The 25,261-nt window shown below is 47.2% G+C and overlaps 2 protein-coding genes across 4 annotated transcripts in view; one reads left to right on the plus strand and one right to left on the minus strand.

Annotated features, from left to right (window-relative positions):
* Positions 1–25,261, plus strand: part of TSTD2 (thiosulfate sulfurtransferase like domain containing 2) — a 784,131-nt gene that overhangs the window by 722,349 nt on the left and 36,521 nt on the right. The gene's annotated exons all lie outside the window — the stretch shown is intronic.
* The window catches only part of TMOD1 (tropomodulin 1), a 720,714-nt gene continuing 705,162 nt past the window's right edge, over positions 9,710–25,261 (minus strand). For both annotated transcript variants that reach the window (XM_069630362.1, XM_069630363.1), the window contains one exon: positions 9,710–10,043. In XM_069630362.1, coding sequence (XP_069486463.1) covers positions 9,856–10,043 — 188 coding nt within the window. In that variant the 3' untranslated portion in view covers positions 9,710–9,855. The remainder of the gene's footprint in view (positions 10,044–25,261) is intronic.

The raw sequence follows: 25,261 nt of genomic DNA on the forward strand, positions 1-25,261 counted from the left end.
TTTTTGAGCCACTATTGGCTTTAACCCTCTCCCTAAGGATTGTGTTCACTGTTGGGGGCATTCTCTTTCATTGAGTGTGTGGCATGGAGTTTGTGTCGCTGTCTTATAATTTTCACTTTTCACATTTTCCCTGATTTATGGCGCACTGTAACATGTTCTCTATTGGAGGAATTGGCAGATGTTTTGTATTAAGCGTACCCAATCACAGCATTACTTTATATGACATGTTCCTCATGTGTCTCTGACTTTGGGCTATTTGGGTTTGCATTGGCTTTCTCCAGTTCTTCCTATGTTTATGTTGACACGTTTATTTTACATGCTATTTTTTCCCACAGGTTACAGACAATTGTGTCCTCGTTTCCTGACGTATAATTGTCACCATCATTGTTTGCCCTTATGCTTTCCCATTCTGCTTTGTATTTCGTATCTGAATACATATTTCTTTATTAGTAGGCTAAGAACTCTTGTTTGACAATTTTTGGTAAATTTGCACCTATCATAGCAAATTTGTTTTGCTTCTTTTATACTGTGGGGGGATTTCCATTTTTATTTAGTGTGCTGCATGTTTTTTTTATCGAGTGCTTGCATTGAAGTGGTGTATATTTTGGTGGTTTGGAGTTGGTGCTTAACCTCATTTCACATTGTTGAGTGTAATTTAATGGTATGTGAGTGGGCACAGTTTCCTTCCCCCCCACCCCTCTGTCTGGATGGACACTTGTCCTTCGTTTTGAGAAGTCTTACTAATTTTAGCCTTGCTTTCAATTTTTGCGTGCATTCAGATGGTGTTCATACCGTCTTTTCACTTTCCTGGGTACCTTAAAGCATCTGTTTTCTCCATTTGGATGTGGAGTTCGCAACTCCACATCTAAATGTGCCAAATTGACTGCTCCATTCCTGTGCATGTTTGTTTCGTATTTGATTTCATATCTTGTAAGTAACTTTCTGTCATTCATTTCCGTTATCTGTTTCTTTTTGTCGGGTGGTTAGTCTGTTTTTCCTTTGTAGAAGGCTTGATGTCTGTCTGTTGAGTATAGTGCTTTGTGTTTGTTTCCATGTCGGTGCCAATTGCTGACTATTGCTTTCCTGGAGTGTGAGTTGTTTCCTGAGTGACTGCTTTTCCTTACAAATATTGTACGTGATGTTACCTTCATGTATGCTGTGTAGGCACCATGCATTGCCTTTTCTTTTTTTCACAGAAATTGAGGTGTCTGGTATTCTGCATGTGAACGCATCGATAACTGGTGAAGTAAGTGTGTGTGTGTGTGTGTGTGTGTGTGTGTGTGTGTGTGTGTGTGTGTGTGTGTGTGTTTCCTAGCGTAGCAGTGGAGATCAGAGAATATGAATTACCTGCTGGCTGCCTATTTTGGTATTCTGTACTTGAATCTTCAATAAAGCCCTGATTTGTATACTTACACTGTTGTCCTGCTTGGTACTTACCTCACAGAATGCTACTTCAAACAAACCGACATTATTGATTCCAGTCACTTCATCTAGTTCCCAATTTCTGAATTTTCTTTATTGATTTCCTCCTTAGTCTACAGCTGTGGTCTGAGATATTGTCAGGTTGCTTTAATGGCACACACTCTGCATCACCATCAATGGACGTTCACCAATATAGGCTTTTTTAAAAACTGAATTAAATAGGTCCATTTCAGTTTAAACAGCTTTCTCCAGCATGGGGTCTGGGCATGGATCCACATGCTCAGGCAGGGAATCCTCGGTATAGAAAAAAAAAAATCAGTATCAGTTTTGTTTCTGATGTCTTTCTTAGTAGTAACCAATCACTGGTCTCTGGGTCATACTGCCCTCAGCCAATGACTGCCCTCTCCCTAAGCCCCGCCTCTGGCAGCCATCCTCAGATTTTTACCATACGTTCAAGTGTTGGGAGCCCTCGTGCTGTAGCTCTCGAGCTTTTGCTGCGTTTTCGCGCTTTTTCAGGAGATTTTTCTCATTTTTCAGTTAAATAGATCCTCAAGCTCCACCGTTTCTACATCCGATCAACGGGGATCCGTTTCAGAGTTTTCTACACCCCTCAAGGGTGAAGATTTCGGCGAGTTACGCTTTTGGAGGATTCCAGAAGTTCCGAGGCCTACCCCGGACATGGCCCAGGAGAAAGGAAGCTCGACGCCCGGGAAGCTGTTCAGGACCTGCCCTGGATGCCAGCTTCAGAATGTTTTCAAGGCGAACGAGCATTCGTTATGCCTTTACTGTCTCCATGAGGACAAGATGCACACGGAGAAGGACTGTGCATTTTGTGGGAACATGTCGGAGCGGACCATGAAGGATCGCCACCTCCGTCTCGCCAACTGGCTGGAAGGGAAGAGCCCATCAGGTGAGAAGAAGAAAAAGAAGTCTGAGCGATCTTCTAAGCGACGGGGGCCCAACAAAAGGCTAAGCACCGCGAGTCCGCGGGTACCGGGAGCGCCGAACGGTCGGGCTCCTTGGCTGCCAGGCAGGGCGCATCCTCCCCGGCGCCATCAACCACGAGCCAACGCTCTGGCTCGGGTAAGAGGAAGTCCGAGAACCCGGCGAAACTTCTGGAGAGGCCCCGGTCGATCTCGAAGTTTCCCGCAGAGGGGGAGCGAGGCTCGGACCCTCCCCCCAAGGTGAAGGCCCCAGGCGTACAGAAGGTGACGATGGCCTTAATTCACCCTGCTAAGACCTCGATTGAGGATGTCGCGTGGCCCTGGCTCAGCCTGTGGAGGTTACACCAGCGGAGGCGACCTCAGGACCCAGAGTCTCCCTGCCACCGCAGAGGGAGTCGTCGTTCAGGCCCATTGAGAAGACCCCCACGAAGTCCTCGTCGGAAACGGTGGGGGGAGGGGCTTGTGGCCATCGTGGATACGGACACGACCTCTGAAGAGCTCATCGAAGTCGTGTAAGAGGCCCAGCCCATCGGGAGGGATCCCGACGAGGGCGACGACGAGAGCGACGGTGTCGCCGACGAGGCTCCTCAAGAGCCCTCGCGCCCGTCGTTTCTGGCGCTGCAGGATACTTCAGCGGCCATTTTGTCAGCGATTCAAAATGCTCAGAGATAAGGACAAGGTTGCCCCTCCCACCGACGGAGGTACCTGAGCCAGACCCGACGGGGGAACCGGAGCCAGGACCTTCGGAAAGTCCACCGCATAAGAGGAGGAGGACGCATCCTACACCACCTCTCCCACCTCTGTGGCCTGCTCTGCCTTTCCCCCAGTCTACTACCCACGGGGATGATACAGACACAGACACGGCTACGACAGGTAGAGATGACGACGGAGGCGACGACGGGACGTGTCCCCCTTGCCCCCTGCTCGGGCGTCCCCGCCCGACGAGATTGGATCCTTTTATGCCATGATTTCCAGGGCATCCGACCTCTTCCAGCTCTGCCCAGAAGAGAAGAAGAAGGAAGGGTTCCTTTACCAATGGCGCGAGGCTAAAAGGAAGACGGTCCTCGCTGTACCGCTTCTTGATGACATCTGGGATGAGGGGCTCGCCCTCCTCAAGAACCCTGCCACAGCGCCGGCAAAGAGGGACCGGTACGAGAAGAAGTACCGGGTCCCCGACGCTGCCCCCTTGTGCCTTCGGGCGCAACCTACCCCAGATTCGGTCGTCTCGGCAGCGGCAAAGAAGAAAGCTGGGGGGACATCGGCCTCGACATCAACTTCCCCGCCGAACGGCGAGGGCAGGAAGCTGGATACGATGGCACGACGGATCATCTCATCCGCAGCGACGACTATCAAGGCGGCCAACGCCCTGACTATCGTTGCCCGCTACGACAGGGAGTTGTGGTTTCAAAATCGCCCCTCTGTTGGACTTCCTTCCGGACGCCAAAAGGGCTGAGGCCTTTGAAATCCTACAGGAAGGTGAGATTGCTTCGGACCACTCCATCACGGTGGCAACGGACATCGCCGACACTGGTTTCCGTCAGTTGGGCAACAGCGTTTGCTTGAGACGACGAGGATGGCTCAAGGCCACGGATTTCCGCCAGGACGTACAAACCAAGGTTTTGGACATGCCCTTCGACGGAAACAACCTGTTTGGGAAGGCGGTTGATGAGTCCCATCAGGCCATCAAGACAGACACAGAGACTGCCCGGGCACTGGGAGTGCTCCAACAATGAAGGCCGTCCTTTCGGCCGGCAGTGGCTCCTCCACGTACTGCCAAGCGGCAAGATCTTCATCCCAGGAAGCCTACAGGGGACGCGGCAAGTCGGGTGGTGCCCGTCGTCGACAGGGAGGTCAAGGAGGCAAGGTGGCCTCCAAACAAGATTGAACCGACCGTGGGGAGGCCGGCTGGCGAGCTTCATCAGCGTGTGGGAGTCCATCTCCACCGACCGTTGGGTGCTGGACGCCCTGGCCCAAGGGCACGCCCTCGAGTTTCAGAAGAAGTGCCCTCGCGTTCCACCCGTGGCAAGGAAGGAAAATCACGTCCCTCAACTACTGTTGGAAGTAAGGGCGATGCTCAAGAAGGGTGCCATTGAGCTCGTCCCAAAGAGGCTTCGGGGCTCCGGAGTTTACTCAAGGTACTTCCTCGTAAAAAAGAAGACAGGAGGATGGCGCCCCATCCTGGACCTGCGACGACTGAACAAGTACATCAAGGCACAGAAGTTCCGTATGGTCACCCTCCAGCACGTGCTGGGACAGCTGGAGGAGGGCGATTTCCTGCCGTCGTTGGACTTGGAGGATGCGTACTTCCACATCCCCATTCTAAAAAGACACCGAAAGCTCCTCCGGTTCGTGGTCCAAGGGCGGCACTACCAGTTCAAGGCCCTCCCGTTCGGATTGAAGTCGGCACCCAGGGTGTTCACCAAGTGCCTCGCACCGGTGGCGGCCCGGCGGCACCTACAGGGGATCCACGTCTACCCCTACCTGGACGACTGACTCATCCGGGCAAGGACATGGGAGCTCGCCGTGGAGCACACTGCAAAGACCGTCCAACTGCTCACGGACCTGGGATTCTCCATCAACTTTCCAAAATCCCACCTGGTTCCGTCGCAAGTGGCCCTGTTTCTGGGAGCCAAGCTCGACGCAGTGGCACGGCTGGCCTCGCCGTCGGAGGAAAGGACCAGGACCATTCTGGGCAAGGTGCAGCGTCTGCTGGCCACGGACATGGCCAGGGTAAGATCTATCAAGTCCCTCCTCGGGATGATGTCCTCCTGCATTTATCTGGTGCGCCTTTGCAGGCTTCGGATGCGCCCCTTACAAGAGTTCCTCGACGCCCGCTGGGTCCAGTCGACGGGCAGCTTCGAGGACAGGATCCCTCTCAACGAGACGTTCCGTCAGGCGATCCGGTGGTGGGGTACCCGCTCCCATCTGTCGGCGGGCATGGACTTTCAGACCCCAGCTCACCAGGTGACGGTGACGACGGACGCCTCCCTGGAAGGTTGGGGAGCACACTCCGGAGATCTTCACGCGAGAGGCCTTTGGCTCCCGGGGGAGAAGTCACTCCACATCAACATCTTGGAGCTCTGCGCAGTGTTCTGGGCCCTCCGGTCCTTTCTTCCGTCCCTCAAGGGCAAGGTGGTGAGGATCTTCACCGACAATACCACCACAATGTTCTACATCCGGAAGCAGAGCGGGACCAGGTCCCCGGCCCTATCCAAGGAAGCCCAGGATCTGTGGCATTGGGCCGTCACCCAAGGGATGTTTCTGGTGCCTCTTCATCTGGCAGGAATAAAAAACACGATCGCCGACTCACTCAGCAGGGAGCTGCGCTCGTGCCACGAGTGGGAACTACGGCAGGATCAAGTGGATCGACTCTTCCGACGATGGGGCGAACCCCAAATCCATCTCTTCGCGACGGCGACGAATTCCAAGTGCCGGAGGTTCGCCAGCAGGTTCCCCCAGACGAGGAGCATGGGCGATGCTTTCCCGTTCTCCTGGGGCGGCCTATTTCTTTATGCGTTCCCCCCGCTGCCGTTGCTGCTCCGGCTCATCAACCAGCTCAAGACGTCCCGTCACACCGGCGTGGCCGAGACAGATCTGGTTCCCAGACCTTCTGGACCTGTCAACGTCCACACCAGTCAAGCTGCCGACGGACGCAGACCTTCTTTCCAGAGAAGGAGGCACCATTCTTCACCACAACCTGGAGTCGCTGAACTTGCAGGCCTGGCTCCTGCAGCACTAGAGTTTGGAGGGTACGACATCCCGGCCGACTGCAGAGAGGTTCTTGCAAAGGCCAGGGCGTCCTCAACTCTCAAGTGCTGCGGACATAAATGGAAAAGGTTCTCTGTCTGGTGCCGTGCACAGAGGATTAACCCTCTGCGGATTACGGCCCCTCAAGTACTGCCGTACCTACTGTCGCTGGCCAAAGCTGGACTGGCTCACGCCTCCATCAAAATACATCTGGCTGCAATCTCCCGATATACCAGGACTATGGGACGGGCGTCCTTGTGGTCTCATCGCCTGGTGAAGGAATTTATGAAGGGTCTATTCCAATCATTCCCGCCGGTGAAGGCTCCTGCCCCGGCGTGGGAGCTTAATGTGGTGCTGACCAGGCTCATGGGGGCCCCATTCGAGCCTATGCATTCAGCGCCTTTGAAGTTCCTGTCATGGAAGACAGCTTTCCTCATGGCCATCACCTCCGCACGAGGAGTGGGAGAGATCCAGGCCCTATCTTGCAAGCCTCCATACCTGACTTTTCATGACACGAGGGTGGTGCTGAGGACGCACCCCTCCTTTATGCCCAAGGAGCCGTCGGACTTCCACCTCAACGAGCCCTTGGTGTTGCCAGTTTTCTTCCCGACGCCTTTGTCGCCGGCCGAGAGGACTTTGCACTCGCTGGATGTAGCTAGAGCGCTGAAGTTCTACGTGGACCGCACGAAGAGTTTTCGGAAGACGTCACAGCTGTTTGTGAACTTTGGGACTGTGACTCAAGGGAAGGCTCTCTCGAAGACTTGCATTTCCAGATGGCTCTCCGGCTGCACCAAGCACTCTCACCGGTTGGCAAACCGACCGCTGCCCGGTCGTCCGAGAGCCCATTCGACCAGAGCGATCGCTGCTACCATGGCATTCCTGTCTGGTGTGCCCCTGCTGGACATCTGCAGGGCTGCGACGTGGAGGTCGACGCACACCTTCACAATATTCTACTGCGTCGATCGGGAGTCCAGGGTCGGCCAAGCAGTGCTGCGCAACCTGTTCGCCTAAGGTGAGCCTGGTGATGATGTAAGAGATGCTTAATGTTGAGTTGTTTTATTGCTTAATGTGGAGCCTGTTTCCACCTCCCGTGGTTGTGCGTGTGTGTACTGCTATGTATTCTCTTATTCATGAGCATGTGAATCCATGCCAGACCCCATGCTGGAGAAGGAACAACTTACTTACCTGTAACTGTTGTTCTCCAGCATGGGTCTGGCATGGATTCACATGCGAACCCTCCCGCCTACCCCTCTGCAGCTCTTCACTTGGTCATACTGCCACTTTACGTGCTACCAAATCTGAGGATGGCTGCCAGAGGCGGGGCTTAGGGAGAGGGCAGTCATTGGCTGGGGGCAGTATGACCCAGAGACCAGTGATTGGTTACTACTAAGAAAGACAGATCAGAAACGAAACTGATACTGATTTTTTTTTCTCTATACCGAGGATTCCCGGCCTGATGACGGGGAATATTAATGAGCATCTGAATCCATGCCAGACCCATGCTGGAGAACAACAGTCACAGGTAAGTAACTTGTTCCTTTTGTGAAAGGCTCAGTAGTGTCAGGGTGGAAACCAAAGCCAGCCCTACCCCTCTTACACAACCTGGAACTTTGATCATAGCGGGCCTCTAGTGATGGTCCACGTCAGTCCAGTATGAGAGAAAGGGGCTCGACTTAGACCACCTTATGTGTTTGGGTGCCTGTAACACATCCCAGGAGAAGGCAGGGAAAAATTGGCATCTGAACCAAAATGGGAGAGCCAGTGGAAGCAAGAGGAGTAAGATATAAGTGACAACAGAAACCAGAAAGGTGTGTGTGAGGAGGAGGAGGAGGAGGCGGAGGCGGAGGTGGAGGTGGAGGAGACAAATCAAGAGACCAGAAGGAGAAAGGATCATGGATGCAGTTTATAGAGAAGGTGATGTATTGGCTGGTTAATGAAAGTGGTACTGTTAGTGAGCGTTTAAGATGTGTGAGGGAAAGGGGTGCTTGGAGAATAGAGAGGGAGTGAAGGGTGACTGAGGAAGTGAAAGGAGGGTGATTGAGGAGAGTGTGTGGTAGAGTAATAGTGGTGTGAAAGTGGGTGACGTGGTAGAGTAGAGGTCAGAGTGGTAGAAATGTGGAGGTGGAGTAGTAGTGGCTTGAAGGTGGCAGTAACAGTTGAGTAGTAGTGGGCTGTAAGGAGAAATGTCAGTAGAGAGGAGAGTGAAAGTACGATGGTGAAAGCGAGAAGTAGATGATCATCGGAGGCAAAGGAGAGGAAGTGTTGGGGAGAGAGAGAGGGAAAACAGTAGGTGGAGTAGGAAGGGGAGTATAGAAAGAGAATGGAAGAGAGAAAGTAAGATGCAGGGAAAAGAATAGAAAGATGTGGTAGACCAGGCGATTGCCCAGAGTGATTGGAAGGTACTATACATATGGGGTCCCTGATTGTTATTGTTGCTGATTCCTTTAGGCCATCACTTATAGATAGATAACATTTAGATAGTAGGGGCTACTGATCATTGGTGCACATCTGGGGTAGAATGAAACCTAGTTTGGGGTTGGATTCTCCATCCCTAGGAGGTTGGAGAGAGATGGATGCCCTTTAGGCCTGTTTCTAAATTGAAAATAAGCACACTTAAACCTCATCCAGGAGTTGGTGTTTTCTTGAGGTCATCTGTGACATTTGTTATATGATAAAGTGGTATTATATCCTCCCTGTTTAGTGAACAACAATTACAAAGCTCGGAACAACCGCTGAAATGGTTTACAGGATATTTGCAGGATATTCATTTAAAAAAATGCACCAAATAAATAACTGTTTCCAGCTTTGCAATTGTAACTGTCTTTGTCTCCTGATGTCAATTTGCACGTTGCATTTCAGAAATCAGTGAGGACAAGATAATCCTGTGCCTTTTAATAATAGTCAATATGCAAAGCCTATGGGGCCAAAAGAATGGAGTTATTGACTCTGGTACCTGCCAAACTAGTCAAAAGTACATATTTTCTTAATTTTGTGGCTCAGCACTTGCACTGAGGTGATTGCGCCTAAGATGTTTGACTATGTTAGTGTAATACATATTTTATTATTTGTGTGCAGACATTCATGCGGCAGGGCTTTTTACTTGGCAGTGGCAGTGTGAGGGAGTTAAATAATGTTGTTTAAAGGAATAGTGCGCTCACATTTTTTATTGTCCCGATCGTTCGGGCATGTGGTTTAAAGCAATCTGTGATCAATCGTAAAAACATTTCGTATGCACCTTACCTTAGTTTTCCTCACTTTTACACATGTGAAATCAAGCATCGGGGCGTGGCCATCTTGTGCTAATCTTATCCGTTGCCGTATCGCCCTAAGTTGAACTGCCCTTGCGGCACTTAATCATGTCCCCCGCCCCTGAAGCTGACATCCGTATTCCTAGCGATATTCTCCACCTATTTTCATGACGTTAGTGGGCAGTGTAGCCAAACGCGCCCAGTCATCACCTACGTATAAACCCGGTATATCAACACACACATCCTCTCACAGCGCAGCGCGTCCCAAATTGGAAACTATTTTTAAAGGAAACACCAATACTCTGCAATTTATAATGTGGTTTTATTTCACAATAAACGCACCGAGAACATCTGCCAATTTCGATTATCAACCAAATTTTTTATTTGTTCTTTTCGAGCATCAAATCTTTATCATGAGACACACAGTGTTCCTTTCCGGGGAAGAAGCTCATTCGACGCACCTTGAATCGCAAGGCTTTGGCATCAGCTTATTACTAGACCACCGTAAAAGATGACAGGTTGCTCCCTGTTGCTGGTACCGCCAAAGGGCAGATCCGTCCCGGACGATCGTCCCACATCAGTGTAATCGTGATCCATCCGTTAAGGTGTATCTGCCACTGCCTGTTGAAGAAACCATCACTCGGTATCTGGAAACTGACATTCGCAGAAAGGAAGAATGTAGCTGTGTAGAAAACATAACAAAAATATATTTCAATAGCCGTTCTTTATTCAAATATATCCATTTACCCTTTAATTCTGCACCGGGTGAAACCTAATAATGAACACAAACCAGAAACAATGGAAACACAGAGAAAACATTGTGGAAAGTTGAAGTCTACGATGTGCTTGAGAGGTTAGTACTGTGGAGTATGTTTAGCTCGCAATGGGATGTGAAAGCTGATGGAAGAATTTCATACAACACATAGACGGTATTATAACGGAATATTAGCAACAAACTTGGGGTTTTGGTGGAACCTGGGGCAACCCAGACGTGGACTCCATGCTCACTGTGCTCGGAGAGTTCTAAGAAAGTTCAAAACTGTGAAACGTCAGTGCATAATGAGTCCAAGAAGAAACAAAACTTCAGCAGTACCGAAAATTAGTGGAACAAAGGATTCTGTTCAAAAACATTCAAATAGAGAAGGTAAAAAATTGAAATCCAAAATATACAACTTCTCAAGTGAATAAGGTAGGAAGAGTTAAACATCCGGAACATGCAACTTCAAAACCAAATGCAGCCCAAACAAATAAAATTCAACTGGAATATGTATTACGTGGCAAAAGTGAAGTTAACCTAAACAGAAGGAATGTAATGAAGCTGCTAAATTGTGTTCTATCCTTGAGGACCATCCAATCAGATGACATTAACATAGTTGAATATCTGTCCGAATCGCGTTCAGCCGAGTACTCTTGCATGTCAACTCACATCTGGTCGCAAACTATTGATGTTCGTTATGAGATAAGCAACGGCAGAGAAGTGGGAAAAAAGATGTGGGCAAAAGCCACAGCAAATGAAGAAAGACGCTGTTCCCTCCAAGAGCGACTCGAGCAGAAAATGATGCCCAAGATGATAGGGCGATTTATAAACAAGAAGTCAGCTTGTTGAACAGTAGATGAAAGAACTCATGTGAAACACCATTAGCCAACCCATCATCTAACTTGGAGGAGTGCTCGTTATTTTCTTGAAACACAAGGGGTTTTCTTCATTTGTTTCAGGATAATGAAATAGATAAAGGTGCCTATTTAGTGATATGATTACAGGAAACATGGATGAGAACTGCTCCAATTTGTGAAGGCTACAATCTAGGTTTAAATCCGGCCATGAAAAATAAAAAGGGTCGGCCATTCTCCAGACTGATAACTCTAATAAAGAACAGAACCGGTTGGCTTGTGCTAAAATCGTTCCATCCAAATGCCTTTGTACAAGGGTTGGTTATCCAAATTAAACATGAGGAGTGGAGCTCGAGTGAATACATGCTGTTGGTGAATGTCTAATGGAATCCAATAAAAATTTCAACAAATAAATGTATGGCATCGATTACATCTTTAATTGATGATTTTATGCTGACCTACCACAATTATGACATCGTGATATGTGGAGATTTAAATTACTCGTGGTTTGATAGTAGTGGTAAAATAAAAGACTCAACTGCAGAGCCGAAATTTGCTAGAGGTAAGCGCTGGATGGATGATCTAGCAAACAGGAACTGTGGAATGTTAAATGGGCAAACTGTAGGAGATATTCCTGCACGGCCAACATGGCACAGGAACAATGTCCATAAAACTATAGACTATATATGGACCTCCAGTGAATTCTTATAAAAATTAACAGTCTGATCATAGTCGGGAAGAAGCACAGTGACCATGATGCCATAACAATCTTGTGGATAACCAAAAATTCTTCCATACCACCAACCAAGCTCTATACAAAAACTCTGGAGATAAACCCGGGCCTAAATCGATTGAGAATAAGACCAATAGAAATTGCAGAACTAACGTCGAAACTCGAGAATGACAATGAACGAGGAGAAAGTTCGGCAGAATATGGCCCATTACTAGCCCAATTCAAAACCACCAAAAGTGGTTTTAAAATTGATCATCTGAAACACAAACATACATACAATACCAAAATCGCAATTGAGAAGAACAAATTGAATAATACATTCTGGTGCCGCAGGTCCCGACGGAGTCAACAATTTAATGTTAAAGAAACATAAAACCCAGTCGGCAGTGTTCATCGAAATCCTATTCAAATCAATCTCGATAACAAAAAACATGCCTAGTTCTTGGCAGTCAGCAGTAGTGGATCCAATTTTTAAGAAAGGAGACCAAACAGAGCCAGCTAACTACTGTCCGATTGCCTTGCTTGATGTTATGAGAAAGATCTTTTCCGCATTTTTGCAGAAAAGGCTGGCAAAATGGGAAAGCGAAAAAAAACAGTCGATTACAGACAGATGGGTTTTTACCAATGGTGTAGGTGTCGAGGTAAATTTGGCACTACTCAATTTTTTGAAATTGGATGCAATGAAAACAAAAATAATCTCTTCCTAGCATTTGTAGATTTGCGACGAGCATTCAATACGGTCAATAGAACAACTCTATGGGCAAATCTACACAAATGGCGATGTCCAATAGACCTACTGCAATGCATTGTGCAACTTCACTCAAAAACATAAATTCAAGTAAAATTGAATGCGGAAGGAGAAAAATCGCAACAAACAGGGGAGTGAAGCAAGGGTGCCCCCTGGCACCATTACTCTTTAAACTATACATGGCCGACATGCCAGAGACTCTGGCAGACTGTAAAGTCTTTCCACCAATACTTAAATGGGCATTCAATCAGTTGGGCCTCATATGCTGATGATCTTGTTCTGGCAGGCACTACTCAAATAGGCCTACAACGCCTAATAACTGGGCTTCAATCCTATCTGGAGAGAAATTACATGGAAATTAATGTTGAGAAAACAAAGATTGTAATATTCGGCACTGATCTTGGGGAAAAAAGGAAAACACTTCAACTGGCTAATAAATAATCAACCACTAGAAAGAACTCAAAATATCAGGTATCTTGGCATCTTATTTAATACATCAAAAGAGAGTGGCATTGGACAGAAGATTTGAAAGGCAAAATGACAAATCTGAAATTACAAGGGGCTAAATTACATCGTGATGTCTGCAAATTCTCAGTAATACCTGTACTAATGTTTTACTGACAAAAAGTGATGGCAACAATCACTTTTGGCAGCAAAGCCGGTCCCAATATTGATAATGCTATATGGACACAACTGCAAGGCCAGTTTTTGAGAAAAGTTCTACGGCTGCCCAAAAATGTACCAATGGAGGCAACACCCTCCCATTAGAGGTGTCCTAATAAATGCACTCTCAGTAGAAGCCCAAGCTACAGACATGACATCATTCTAGAAATAAAACTGGACTTTTTAGCCATCACTGAGTCCTGGCTCCACACAGATACTGGCCCAAGCTTTTTGCTAGCTATCCCAGATGACTATACTATCCTTAGAGTAGACAGAACAGAATCCAGAGGCCTGGCTATAATTGCCAAAACTCACCTTAACATGAGACTTGCCACCTCGGACAACTCCACATCTTGCAAATCGTTAATAGCTAAAATGCCCATCGCCAACTCCGAATCCCTCACCATTCATCTACTCTACAGACCCCCTGGCCCGCTAGGCTCCTTTGAAGAGGACCTTACAACCACCCTATAAAGACCCTTAAGACCCTCAGGCCACCCTCATCGATGACACTCTCTCTGAGCTAGGATTTATCCAAAGAGCGACTCTTCCTCACTCACAACAAGGGGAGAACCCTCGACTGGATTGCGGACTATAATTGTCCAGCCTCCATTACTGATATCTCGCCTCAGCCGTGGTCAGACCACTACCTCCTTACCTTCTCTCTCGAGGCCTCAACCCCTACCACTAATATCTCACTAGCCTCAGCCATCCCAACGAGAAATAAGAAAAACATTACTGCTGAAAATCTCATATCCCTCATACTCCCAACCTTGAATTTACTATCAGCAATTGCCAGCCCTCACTCCCTGGTAGATGGCTACAACAAAAACATGAGATCAGCTCTAGACGCCATTGCACCGCTAAAACTTAAGAAAAGCAAACCCAAAAAACTCCTGAACACTTGGTTCTCACCCTATCTGAAATCTCTTAGACTCGAGAAACGTAAAAGCAAACATGCTTGAAGACAATCACCTTCAGCTAATAATAAGTTGAACCTTAATGAAATAACTGCACTCTACAAAAAAGAAATTCTAATCGCCAAACAAGAGTCATACAACCTAAGAATATCACAAGCTAACTCTAGCATTAAAGAATTGTTTACTATCATCAAAGAGCTGGAAACACCTATTCCAGTCCTTGGCAGTTGTGTGAAAGACAAACAATGGTGCACCAGTGTCCAAAATGCCCTCTCCAATAAAGTCGCAGGCCTACAAGTCAAAATCAATAACAAGAAATAATCCCTCATCTTCACAGCTCATGTGTCCAACACCCCTCCCCAAACCTCAACACCTAAACCCCCTCTTCGCTTCAGCTTCTCCAAGGTTTCCACGATAGAGGTGGAAAAAATCATTCTCAGCCTCAAACCATCGAATTGCCAAGGCGACCCTTCATAAATCATCAAAGATGCTGCCAGGTACCTTTCACCCTTCATCACTAAGCTCATCAACGCCTCCTTCTCCTCAGGGACCATCCCCAGCAATCTTAAAGAGTCATGGGTCCCCCTCTTACTCAACCCTCTTTAGACCCATCAATACCCACGAACTACAGACCCATCACCACCGTCCACTTCATGCTTAAAATATTAGATAAGACACCCTATCTACAAATACAAAAATACCTAGAAACAAACCATCTCCTGGGAATCCATCAGTCGGGCTTTAGACCCCAACATGGGCCAGAGACCGCACTTATCGACCTTAAAGCTCAAATTGATACCCTTAGAGACAATGGGAAAAATGCTCTACAACTTCTACTTGACCTCTCAGCAACATTTGATTTAGTAGACCACAAAATTCTCTGTAATCACCTAGACTCGGCAGCCCACTTCTCGCAAGAGGCGATCGGCTGCATCGAATCTTTCCTCAACAACAGGTCCATGCGTGTCTTCTCCACCACAGCCTCCGCTGACCCTATCCCCATTACCTGCGTCTCCCCTACTTTGTACAACGTGTTCACGAAGCCCCTGTTCGAAGATCTTGATGGTCTGCGTATCACCTACACTAACTACGCTGATGATACCCAGATTCTCATCCCGCTGATGGGAGATTACGACAAGGATTTGGGCTGGGTGAACAGGGTCATCATCCAGGCATGGATGGCCTCTCACAGTCTATGCCTGAATGATGACAAAACCAAACTCATCATCCTTGGTTCCACCCCCAACTTAAACAAATTGGATCACAAATGCGCCAGCTTCAATGTAGATGGCAATCCTATTAATGTAGCCAAAGAAGTTAAAACGCTAGGGTTCTATCTAGATGCCACCCTATCCTTCCGCAAACAGGTAATCTCCATGGCATTCTCTACAGCTTATACCTGTAAATTAATAAGAGCAGCTAAACCCTTCCTTTCGACCCAGAGCTGCACTAGCTGCACTACCTTAGCCAGAGCCATAATCTTGTCAAAAGTGGATTATTGTAACGCCCTATATGTAGGTGCCAATAAATATGTTACAACTAAAATCCAGATTTTGCAAAACAATGCTCTCAGAGCAGCTCTGAGTATCTCCAAAAAAGAACACATCAACATTACGAGAGCCCACAACTGGCTCACCACCACTGATAGAATCATGCTCAAGGTAGCCTCTCTGATGCACAAATGCCTCAACAATGCAGCCCCTCGTTACCTTGTCGACAGAGTTGAGAGATGCACCCCCAACCAATCCACCAGAAATGCCAATGCCAATCTGCTTACAGTCCCTAGATTTAAATGAACCAAAACTGGCAGTAATAGCTTCCAGGTGAACGCAGCCCAACACTGGAACTCCCTTCCACCTACCTTAAGGACACCACAAACATACCCCCTCTTTAGATGCAACTACATCCAATGGATAAAGGAAAATTACCGATAACCTCACCATGCTAGCCCTCCTATGTACATTTAGTAAATTATTGTTGAATGACTATGCCTGTATCTGTACCTGTACTGACCCATGTATACACCTGTAAACTACTGTACAGCACTGTAACCAAGCTGCGAATAACCTTGATGCTCCCATGCCCTGATACCCTCGGGTCTGGCGCACAATACAAATGAATAAAACAAACAAACCAAACAAACAATACGATGAGATGGGTTTACAATCTCTCAATTCCATAATGATATGGAAATCACTGTCTCCTGAGAAAGATGACACTGGACAATTCTGCGCCTCCATAAAAGATGTTCAAAGAATCAACAAAGAAAAACTATCAAGGGTTGATAAAATACTGGTCCACAAAAATGATGACACACCTAACGCTGGTTGGAGCCAACCTCAAGATGCTACCTGAAAATCCTTGTGCAGTGAAGAAAAAGATAATGTACTGTGACTGGATTAACACAAAAATCCTAGAGCAGAGTTTAAGTCAAGCCTGAGTGGAGAATCATGTGGAATAAATCAAATTCCGAAGTGTCTTCAAAAAGTTCCCTAGAGATATCACTGTGATCAGTTTATTATGATGCGGCTTAACCAATTGCCAACTACAGAAATGCGATTGTTAAAAACATGATAAAAACACTGCAAACAACATCTGACGGTTCTGTAATCATAAAGGGGAATCACTGAAACATTTGATTGCGGAATGTACAGCCCTACAGATGAGAATGACAGCTCTAGGGAAATTTCCCCCCTTAAATGAGAACATGGAAGAATGATGGTTGCAAATTCTGGCTGGAAATAACCACATGTTGGTCTGTGCAGTGGTGGATTATTTGGACAACATTTTGGCCACAGAAATCGGTGACCCAAGAGTGTTTAATGATTAATGAATATTGATGGAAGCACATGAACCTTGAACGGTTGGGGTCAGAAAGTTGAATGGGGATTAATGACAGAAGAAATGAAAGATTGATGTCTGATGTTTTATTCTTGATTTTGTTAAACGTTTTGATAGTAAAATAATACAATAAAATACAAAATAAAAAATAACACCTTTCCATATGTAGCATAAGTTCCCCAAATGTCATGCTTCTATCATCAACAGCACAATTCTTCCAAATATGTCACCCATCTGCTGTACCATTAGAGATATGACTGCTTCCCTGTCCCCCAACTTCTTACAAAGACTGAAACTATGAACCAGTACTTTAAACATTGCCCGAGATCCACAATAATATCAGAACCACGACATTCCAGATATGAAAGCCTGCCTTTCTGACCACTTTCTTGCTAGCACTCTTTTTCACCACTTAGCAAGCCCCGCCTACCTGGTGCCTTCCTGCTTGCCGCTCTGTGTCCCTAATTAAGGAGCCCTCCAGCTTCTTTTCCTTTACAGGTGGGGAGCAGGTGCAAGTGGATCTAGGTCCCCTGGCCTATGCCCCGCCCACCTGGTGCCTTCCTGCCTGTCGCTCTTTTTCACCACTTAGCAAACCCCGCCCACCTGGTGCCTTCCTCCTTCCCGCTCTTTTTCACCACTTAGCAAGCCCCGCCCACCTGGTGCCTTCCTGCCTGCCGCTCTTTTTCACCACTTAGCAAGCCCCGCCCACCTCGCGCCTTCCTGCTTGCCGCTCTTTTTCACCACTTAGCAAGCCCCGCCCAATTGTTGCCTTCCTGCTTCCCGCTCTTTCATCACTTAGCAAGCCCCGCCCACCTGGTGCCTTCCTGCTTCCCGCTCTTTTTCACCACTTAGAAAGCCACGCCCACCTGGTGCCTTCCTGCTTGCCGCTCTGTTTCCCTACCTAAGGAGCCCTCCAGCTTCTTTTCCTTTGCAGATGGGGAGCAGGTGCAAGTGGATCTAGGTCACCTGGCCTAAACCCCGCCCACCTGGTGCCTTCCTGCCTGATGCTCTTTTTCACCACTTAGCAAGCCCCGCCCACCTGGTGCCTTCCTTCACCATCACTGTCTTGTGGCCAATGCTGGATTTGACTTTTATGGACTTCATTCATTCACGGTGCGTCACTCTTTCTCAACTCTCATGCTGGACTTCCTTTGCATCTTGTACTCATGGTGGCCCTGAATCATGCTGTTCCCATCTTCATCTTGTATCCTGGCTTGCAACATTATGTGTTACTAATGACTTCTGCAATTGTATTCACTCTCCACTCTTGCTTCTCCACTCTTTTTGACTGCTTCCTCTTTTCTCTCCTCCTTTCCCTTCTCCCTTTTCCTACCTCTTCCCCTTACTTTCTTCTATGCACGTACTCTATCAGAATTGTCCCTGGGCCTAATATGATAGCAACCTCATCTGTTTCCTCCACCCTCCCATTACTGTTTTTTTCCTCCCCACCACGCCTCCAGCACTATCTGAAATGTCGTCAGGCCTAGTATGATAGTCACTTGTTTTGTTCCTCCCTCCCTTTCTGCACCCCTCTCCCTCACCTTTTGTTTTTCTCCGGCTCCACCAGAAATGTCGTCAGGCCTAGTACGGTAGTTGCCTGTCTGTTTCCATTTCCTTCCCACTCTCCCCCTCCCTTCCTTATCTATGTTTTAGCTCTTGCACTATCTGAAATGTCGTCAGGCCGAGTACGATAGTTAATTTCACAGCCTAACTGTTCATGGCCTGTAAGAATGTGGTTGTATTTTCCCTTGTTCCCTTCCTTGCCTTGAAGCGCTTTGAAACACATTGTGTATAGGCGCTATATAAATAAACAATCATATTTCATATCATAGCATGGAAAATCTGGGCCTCCGTCCTCCTTGCTGCGTGGATGCGTGAGGGGAACTGAGGAGGTGCTGTCCTTGGAGAAAAAGGCTCGGTAGGGTTTCAACATGCCTCTCCAGTTTGACCGTTTGGGATATGTGGGCTGCAGGGGTAGACATGTAATGACATCCAAGGTTTGATCCCGAGAAGCAGGCAGTTGGCTTTTTCCATATTGACATATTAACCACCTGAGGTGACAGCGTGAGAACAGAATGGAGCGGTAACACACTGCTGAAAATCATTACGGGTAGTACTGAATTTTATTATCGACTGAGGTGGTTTGTTGGCCTGCATTTGATGTGTATGAGCAAATTCCCATTGGTCTCGCTCAGTCTTTGACTGTTTTCAAATTTGTTTAATTAATAAATCAACATGGGCAGCATACATCAAATTGCAATTATACTTTTTCTACTTCAATTTCGTACCATGTGAAGATTTAGACTTTTTTGTTATAAAACAAAGTAATAACCCCAACCATCCCCCCTAATTTGTGCCACTTCCCCCGTTTCCTCATTCCAGCCACATGGTCTCCAGAAAGGAAATTTCTTATAGTTGCATTGGGACCTATCCTCGGATGGCCCCTTTTCCACCTCCATTCTTTTTTCATTTGTAATCCACTCTAAACCTCCTCCTGCATTTCTCATCCTTCCGCTCCGAGGTCTGCTGTGGGGTCTGGCCGACTTGTCATATAAATCCCATTCCCCGTTCCCCTCCCCCCAGTTAATTGCGAGGCGTCCATCTGGGGCCTTTCCAGGTCGTATCTTTCCAGGAAAGGAGCCCATTCCATTTCCCATCAGGGGGATTTGTCATGTAATTGCCTGGTAAATTGTTCCATTCGGTATATGTCCAAGGCCTTGGTGGCCCATTGCCTTTCGCTGGGGAGTTCCGCCCCTTTCCAACATCCTACTATGCATGCTCTGACTGCTAGTAACAGAAAGTGCGGCATGTGTGGGAGTTTGTGCCAGTCCCCTTCAACCACCTCAATCCCAAATAACACCAAGAGGGTATCCAGTCGCCTATCAAGTCCTTTGAGGTCCCGCATCCAGCCCAGGATTTCCTTCCAGTAACTCTGTACCTTATCGCAGGCCTAACACATGTGCCAGTAGTCTGACCTCCATCTGCATTGCCTCCAGCAGCAGGGGTCGAACCTCTGGTACATCAATGATAGCCTCACCGGGTCCCACTGCCACCCCTGACCTTTATGGGTTCTTATAAACCAGTTTCCCTCTTTTCCCCACATGGTTCACTTGACAGTACTGAGACGAGGAAGAGGAGACTGAGAGTAATGAACACCACACACTCTCAAAACGTTGGTGCTGAGACGAAGAAGAGGCAACTGAGAGTAATGAACACCAAACACTTTCACCGCGTTGGTACTAGGACGAGGAAAATGCCTATAGAGGGTTACAAGGGTCAGGCATGTCCCTTTAATTGTGGACAGGCAAGTCCTATTAAACATCCACACCTGCACCCTGTCAGGCCTGCAGGTGTATAAAAAGAGACCAGTGCAGCACAGTAGAGAGCAACTGGGAGACCGATATAGGAGAAATCGGAGGGAAACCCTGCTACAGAAGATGCCACTGTGGTGGGACCGGACAAGGACCTAGGACGCCGGCAACCTTCACAGGAGGCTTACACAGCGTATAGCCAGGGGGGCCGTGTAAGTGTTTGTAGCCTGGGGTGTCAGTGAGCTGTGCTCGGTAGCAGGAGCTGCGGGCGAGCACCAAGAAGGAGGGACGCTGTCTGCAGCAAGAAAGCGCAACTCTGGGGGCCGCCGTGCAGAGGAAGACACGCGGCAGGCAATGGAGTGCGAGAGAAGACGACGCCATAAACCGGTGAGTGTCAAAGAAACACGCATTAATTCCGTGGCGCTCCTTCAATGTTATCGAAGACCGAACTAAATGGAACTTTCAGAAATACACGAAACAAGGCTCATTGAATGCTGACTAAATAGAACTTTGAAAATTAGGCAAAGCACAGCTTATTCAATACCGAAATAAGTTGAACTTTAAAATCAAAATGAAATTAACGCTTATGAAATACAGTGAAACCAATGCATATTGCTAACCACATAAGAGCTAACTTTGTAATAAAGCACAATTAATACTAAATGGAATGGAATTCTGAAATTAAGCTTTCTAAGGGTGCAATCGAATAAACCTAAGCAATTAAAGTGCATCACCCGAGCGCCCAAGTGGAAAGCAGTTGGAGCAGAAGGCACACGGGTGACAAAGAAACATAAGAAGGTGGGTATGAGTAAAACACCCTCAACTGAACTTCTATCACTAAATACAGAGCGTCAAGGCCTAACAGTTTGAAGGTGGGTGTAACAATTGATGGCAGAGCCAGGAGGTTGAGGAGAACAAGCCAGAAGTCATCACATTAAAGACAAGTATCTGAGAGACAGGGATCCTGGTTGCGTGACCTGTGATGGGTAGATCGTTGTGTCTGACAACTGCACCTAGACCAGTGAGCCCTTTACATTGAAAACTCGGAGACATTGTAATAACTGTAGGATGTCTCAACCCACTAGTCCAGGCCCTGCAACATTACTGTGCATTGCTGGCAGCAGAAGCATCAGAAATGGCCACCGGAAAGCATGCTGCTCGCTAAAAATCACCAGAAAGTGTGCAGTAAAAATCTGAAAAATAGGCTGGCATCCACTTTTGCCTATGTCAGTGGTAACACAGGAGACCACTGCCAAAACCCACCATTGGGCTACCCACAAAATAGCCTGAAATCACTTGAAAAAGCAATGCTGATTGCCAAAAAGAAACCTAGAGCTGTTTGGAAATCCATTTTCTTGATTGTCAAAAATGTGCAAAAACCACCTAAAAGATCCAACCTCCTTGTTGGTTGTTCCACATTATTCTATGTCACGAATCCACATATATACAATGTCAGCAAGAATCATATGTTATCAGAACAAAATCCTCTTTTAAAGATACTTGATGGAAAGAAAGCTGTCAAAAATGGGTGCAGTACCGTTACTCGCCTCCGACAGGTGCTGGCGATCTCTAATTCTGACAGGAGAACTGGTGTTTCAGAAGTTAAATATGCCAAAGAAGAGAATTCCATCAAAATGCCATAAAAGAGTGCCACACATTGATTTTCATGTTGAAAAAGACTGGAAGTAAAGATATGTTTGCTTATTTTAAATTTATAAATGTATTTTTTTCACAAGGAACTATGTTACAATTGACCAGAAGGTAACCTGATTCAGTTAAATCTTCCAAGAGGCCTTCTTACCCTGAGAAACTCACACCTTCATTCCCACCAAAAGGAGGATATCGCATTGGCATGTTAATCAGGAGGGGAGGAGATTTCTTCTTCTGCCCGTAGAAAGAAACAATGGGTTCCTTGGGCTGAATAGAAAATGATAATTCGGGTGTAAATGACAAACAACTGCTCTGGCAGGAAGGCAAGCCATGTGACCCTCTGACTCAACCCAGCTCTGGGTGCGGGCCAGACTGAAAATGTGGATTGAAGTTGGAGTAAATGTATGTTTTAGAAAAATGCTTATAGCAAAGTGCACTGAACTGACAAAAATATGAAACTTGGAAATTGTTAAAATGAAAAATTCGCTCACAGTTTAAGACTAAGCTGGAATCTGTGTGATGTTCTGAGACTGAACCCCGGAAATTATTCATATTGTAGCCATTGTGTTTATGTTAGGAACATGAAAAATTACAGAAATATGCCCAGATGGGATGTGCATGCATGTATAAAAATGGGTGCAGAACTAACATTGAGAATCCCACCAAAAGCGCGAAAAAGTTGTCATTTCTGAACCAAAGCTCGTAGGAACATGGGACTTGAACAGAGACATGCCTTAATCTGTGATGTGTATATGTAACATCAACAAGTTGTGCATCTTGGAAATATGTTTTGTGGGTAAAATAGATTTCCTAAGTATGGGCCATAAACACAGTGTCACTCTGACACATATGACACACTGCTCCTGTCTCAAATCAGGAGAGGGGAAATTCTCTGACCAATCAGATCCTTAGATGGTTGGGCTTAGATAATCAGCCTCCCCACGCACTTTGGAAATGGATAAATAGGGACTGCTGAGGACAGACAGGACACACACTTTCCACTCATCAACTGATTCCTTGGCGAAGCACCCTGCAGGAAGATCCAGGCTCCAGACATAGATCCAGAAACCAGACTCTAGAACTTTGAAGCAGAAAGACCCAATCCAAAAAAGCTGAACCCTTCTCAGCTGGCCTTCAGAATCTTTTGAAACCTGATTCTAACCCCTAAACCTCCAAGGAGCTCCACAAAATCCAACAGCCTGGCTGAGCTGTTTTGCTGTTCTAGCTAAGAACCCCATGCTAGAACTAAGATCCAGATCCGCAGAGCAGAGCTGTAACCCAGAACCCGTCAGTTCCAGTCCAAGAGGCCGCGCAGACTAGAGTGCCTTGCTGAGAGCAGAGTCCAGGTGCCCTGAATCCTGTCCGGTGGCGAGTGAAGTCCAAACCCTTGACCAGATCTTTGACGCCATAGGCGCCAGGCTCATAGAGTAGAATTTACCTGATGCAGACCATGCTGCAAGAGCTCCAAGCCAAATGAGGCTTGGGACTATTTTACCTAGGGACTATTTTTTACTCGGGCGGGGCTGGGGAGGAATACTTATCTGGGACTACTTTGGAGGCTATTTAAACCACGTCCAAAGAGTAGCACATGCTTCGTGTTATTCTGCATCCAGCAGCGTAACGCTCACCGTGCCTGCAAGTGTATATCCAGCCTTCTGCCATGCCCGCCTCGAGTTTGGAGCTCCTAGAAAAAGGGGGAAAGAAGGAGAAAAGGTTAGAACAAGAGCAATACCTTTGATCCTTACCTGAATTCCCGATCCATCGTGCCTTCGAGCTGGAAGAAAGAAGTTATTTTATGCGCGTCGCCTCGCCTGCTGCAGCGCCGCGCTGAACTCACCGGCCTTCGCAGCATCTTCACATTCCACCGTATCCTCCTGCATGTTCCGGCCGCATTCTGGCACCTAAGGAGTAGACAAGAACAGCAAGGTGAGCCAAGGGAATACACAGAGGAATATTAGTAACCCCCCCATAGACTTTCCTGATTTTACCACCGGGGGTACTATTCCTCTTCACGGGTCGGCGCAGCTTCCACTGCATCTTCGCCGAACCCCAGCCCCTAAGGGAAAACAAAAGGACAGCAAGGTGAAACAAAGGGACTATCAAGGGGAACCCTCCTCACCACATTAGACTTACCTGATTTTACCGCCGGAGGTATTATTCCCCGAGACTTCATTCTTTCTCTCAGTGCGTGAATAAGGGAGAAAGCAACAGGTTACATATTGACATTATTTATCGAACTGTGTTGGAAATACAAATCCTTACCAGAATATTACCGGTTGCCACGAGGAACTCTTAGCTAGGGTCAAGCTGCGATCTGCAAGGAATCGGACAAGAGTGAAAGTCGGGCATTTGAACTCTTACGAACTACATACTTTTAGGAGTCAATATTGTTCTGGAACTCACCAATTCCTTCGAGCCAGTGAAGCAACTGGTTATCAACGCACCCCTGCGCTCAATGCAGGATGGAGAGCTCCTCTTTTCAAACCATCAGGCCAAGCAAACGAAGCTAGGTGGGCTAGTCCAGTCCTTCATCTCGGCCCTACGCGTCACATTGGTGGAGACCGCAGCTGTCCAGTTCAGATCGACGCCTCTGTGGGAGCCAGGTGAGCGTAACAGAACACAAAGCCTACCCACAAATTCCCACCCGGGCATTATGGATACCTCAGAGACTGACCAAATGGCCCAATTACTAGGGGAATTGAGGGCTGAAGTGCATTCCGCCCGTCAAGAAACCAATGCTCTTAGGAGAGAACTGATTGTGTCAAAGGAGTGAACTGATGACCTTGCTAGGCAACTATTGCAAAGCCAGGCTGAACAAGCACCCCTACCTGGTTCCGGGGGAAATCCAGCTCCTGTGTTATCGGGTAACCCTGTGCAAATAAACCTACCAGGAAATATTCCATTAGCTCCACCCGAACGCTTTGCCGGAGATCCCAAAAGGTTTGCCGTGTTTATGAACCAATGCTGCCTGCACTTTTTATGCAGACCTGGAGCCTTCCCAAACGATCAAGCCAAGGTAGCTTTTGTATTCTCGTATCTCAGCGGCAGTGCAGCTGATTTGTCAATTCCACTAGTTACTCAGGTTGACCCAATTCTTCTGGAATTTCAGGGCTTTCAAACGAGCATGGAAAGACTATTTGCCCGGCACTCCCAAGGACAGGCCCTGGATGACGAACTTTTGTCCCTACGACAGGGTAACCAGGACCTTCTATCCTACATCGCGGCCTTTAATAGGTTGATAGTGGAAACTGGATGGCCGGATGTAAAACGAATCACGTTATTTCATCGAGGGCTACGAGGAGAACTCAAGGATGTCTTGGCTCAGGTCGTGAACCCACCTCAAGACTGCGCTGAATATATTGACTTAGTGGTCCAGTTAGATCACAGACTTCAGAACAGAAAGGCTGATCGAGCCAAGTTTGA

Source organism: Ambystoma mexicanum, chromosome 6q (assembly GCF_040938575.1).
Source record: "Ambystoma mexicanum isolate Mex_15411 chromosome 6q, UKY_AmexF1_1, whole genome shotgun sequence".
In the NCBI taxonomy this organism is placed as follows: Eukaryota; Metazoa; Chordata; class Amphibia; order Caudata; family Ambystomatidae; genus Ambystoma; species Ambystoma mexicanum.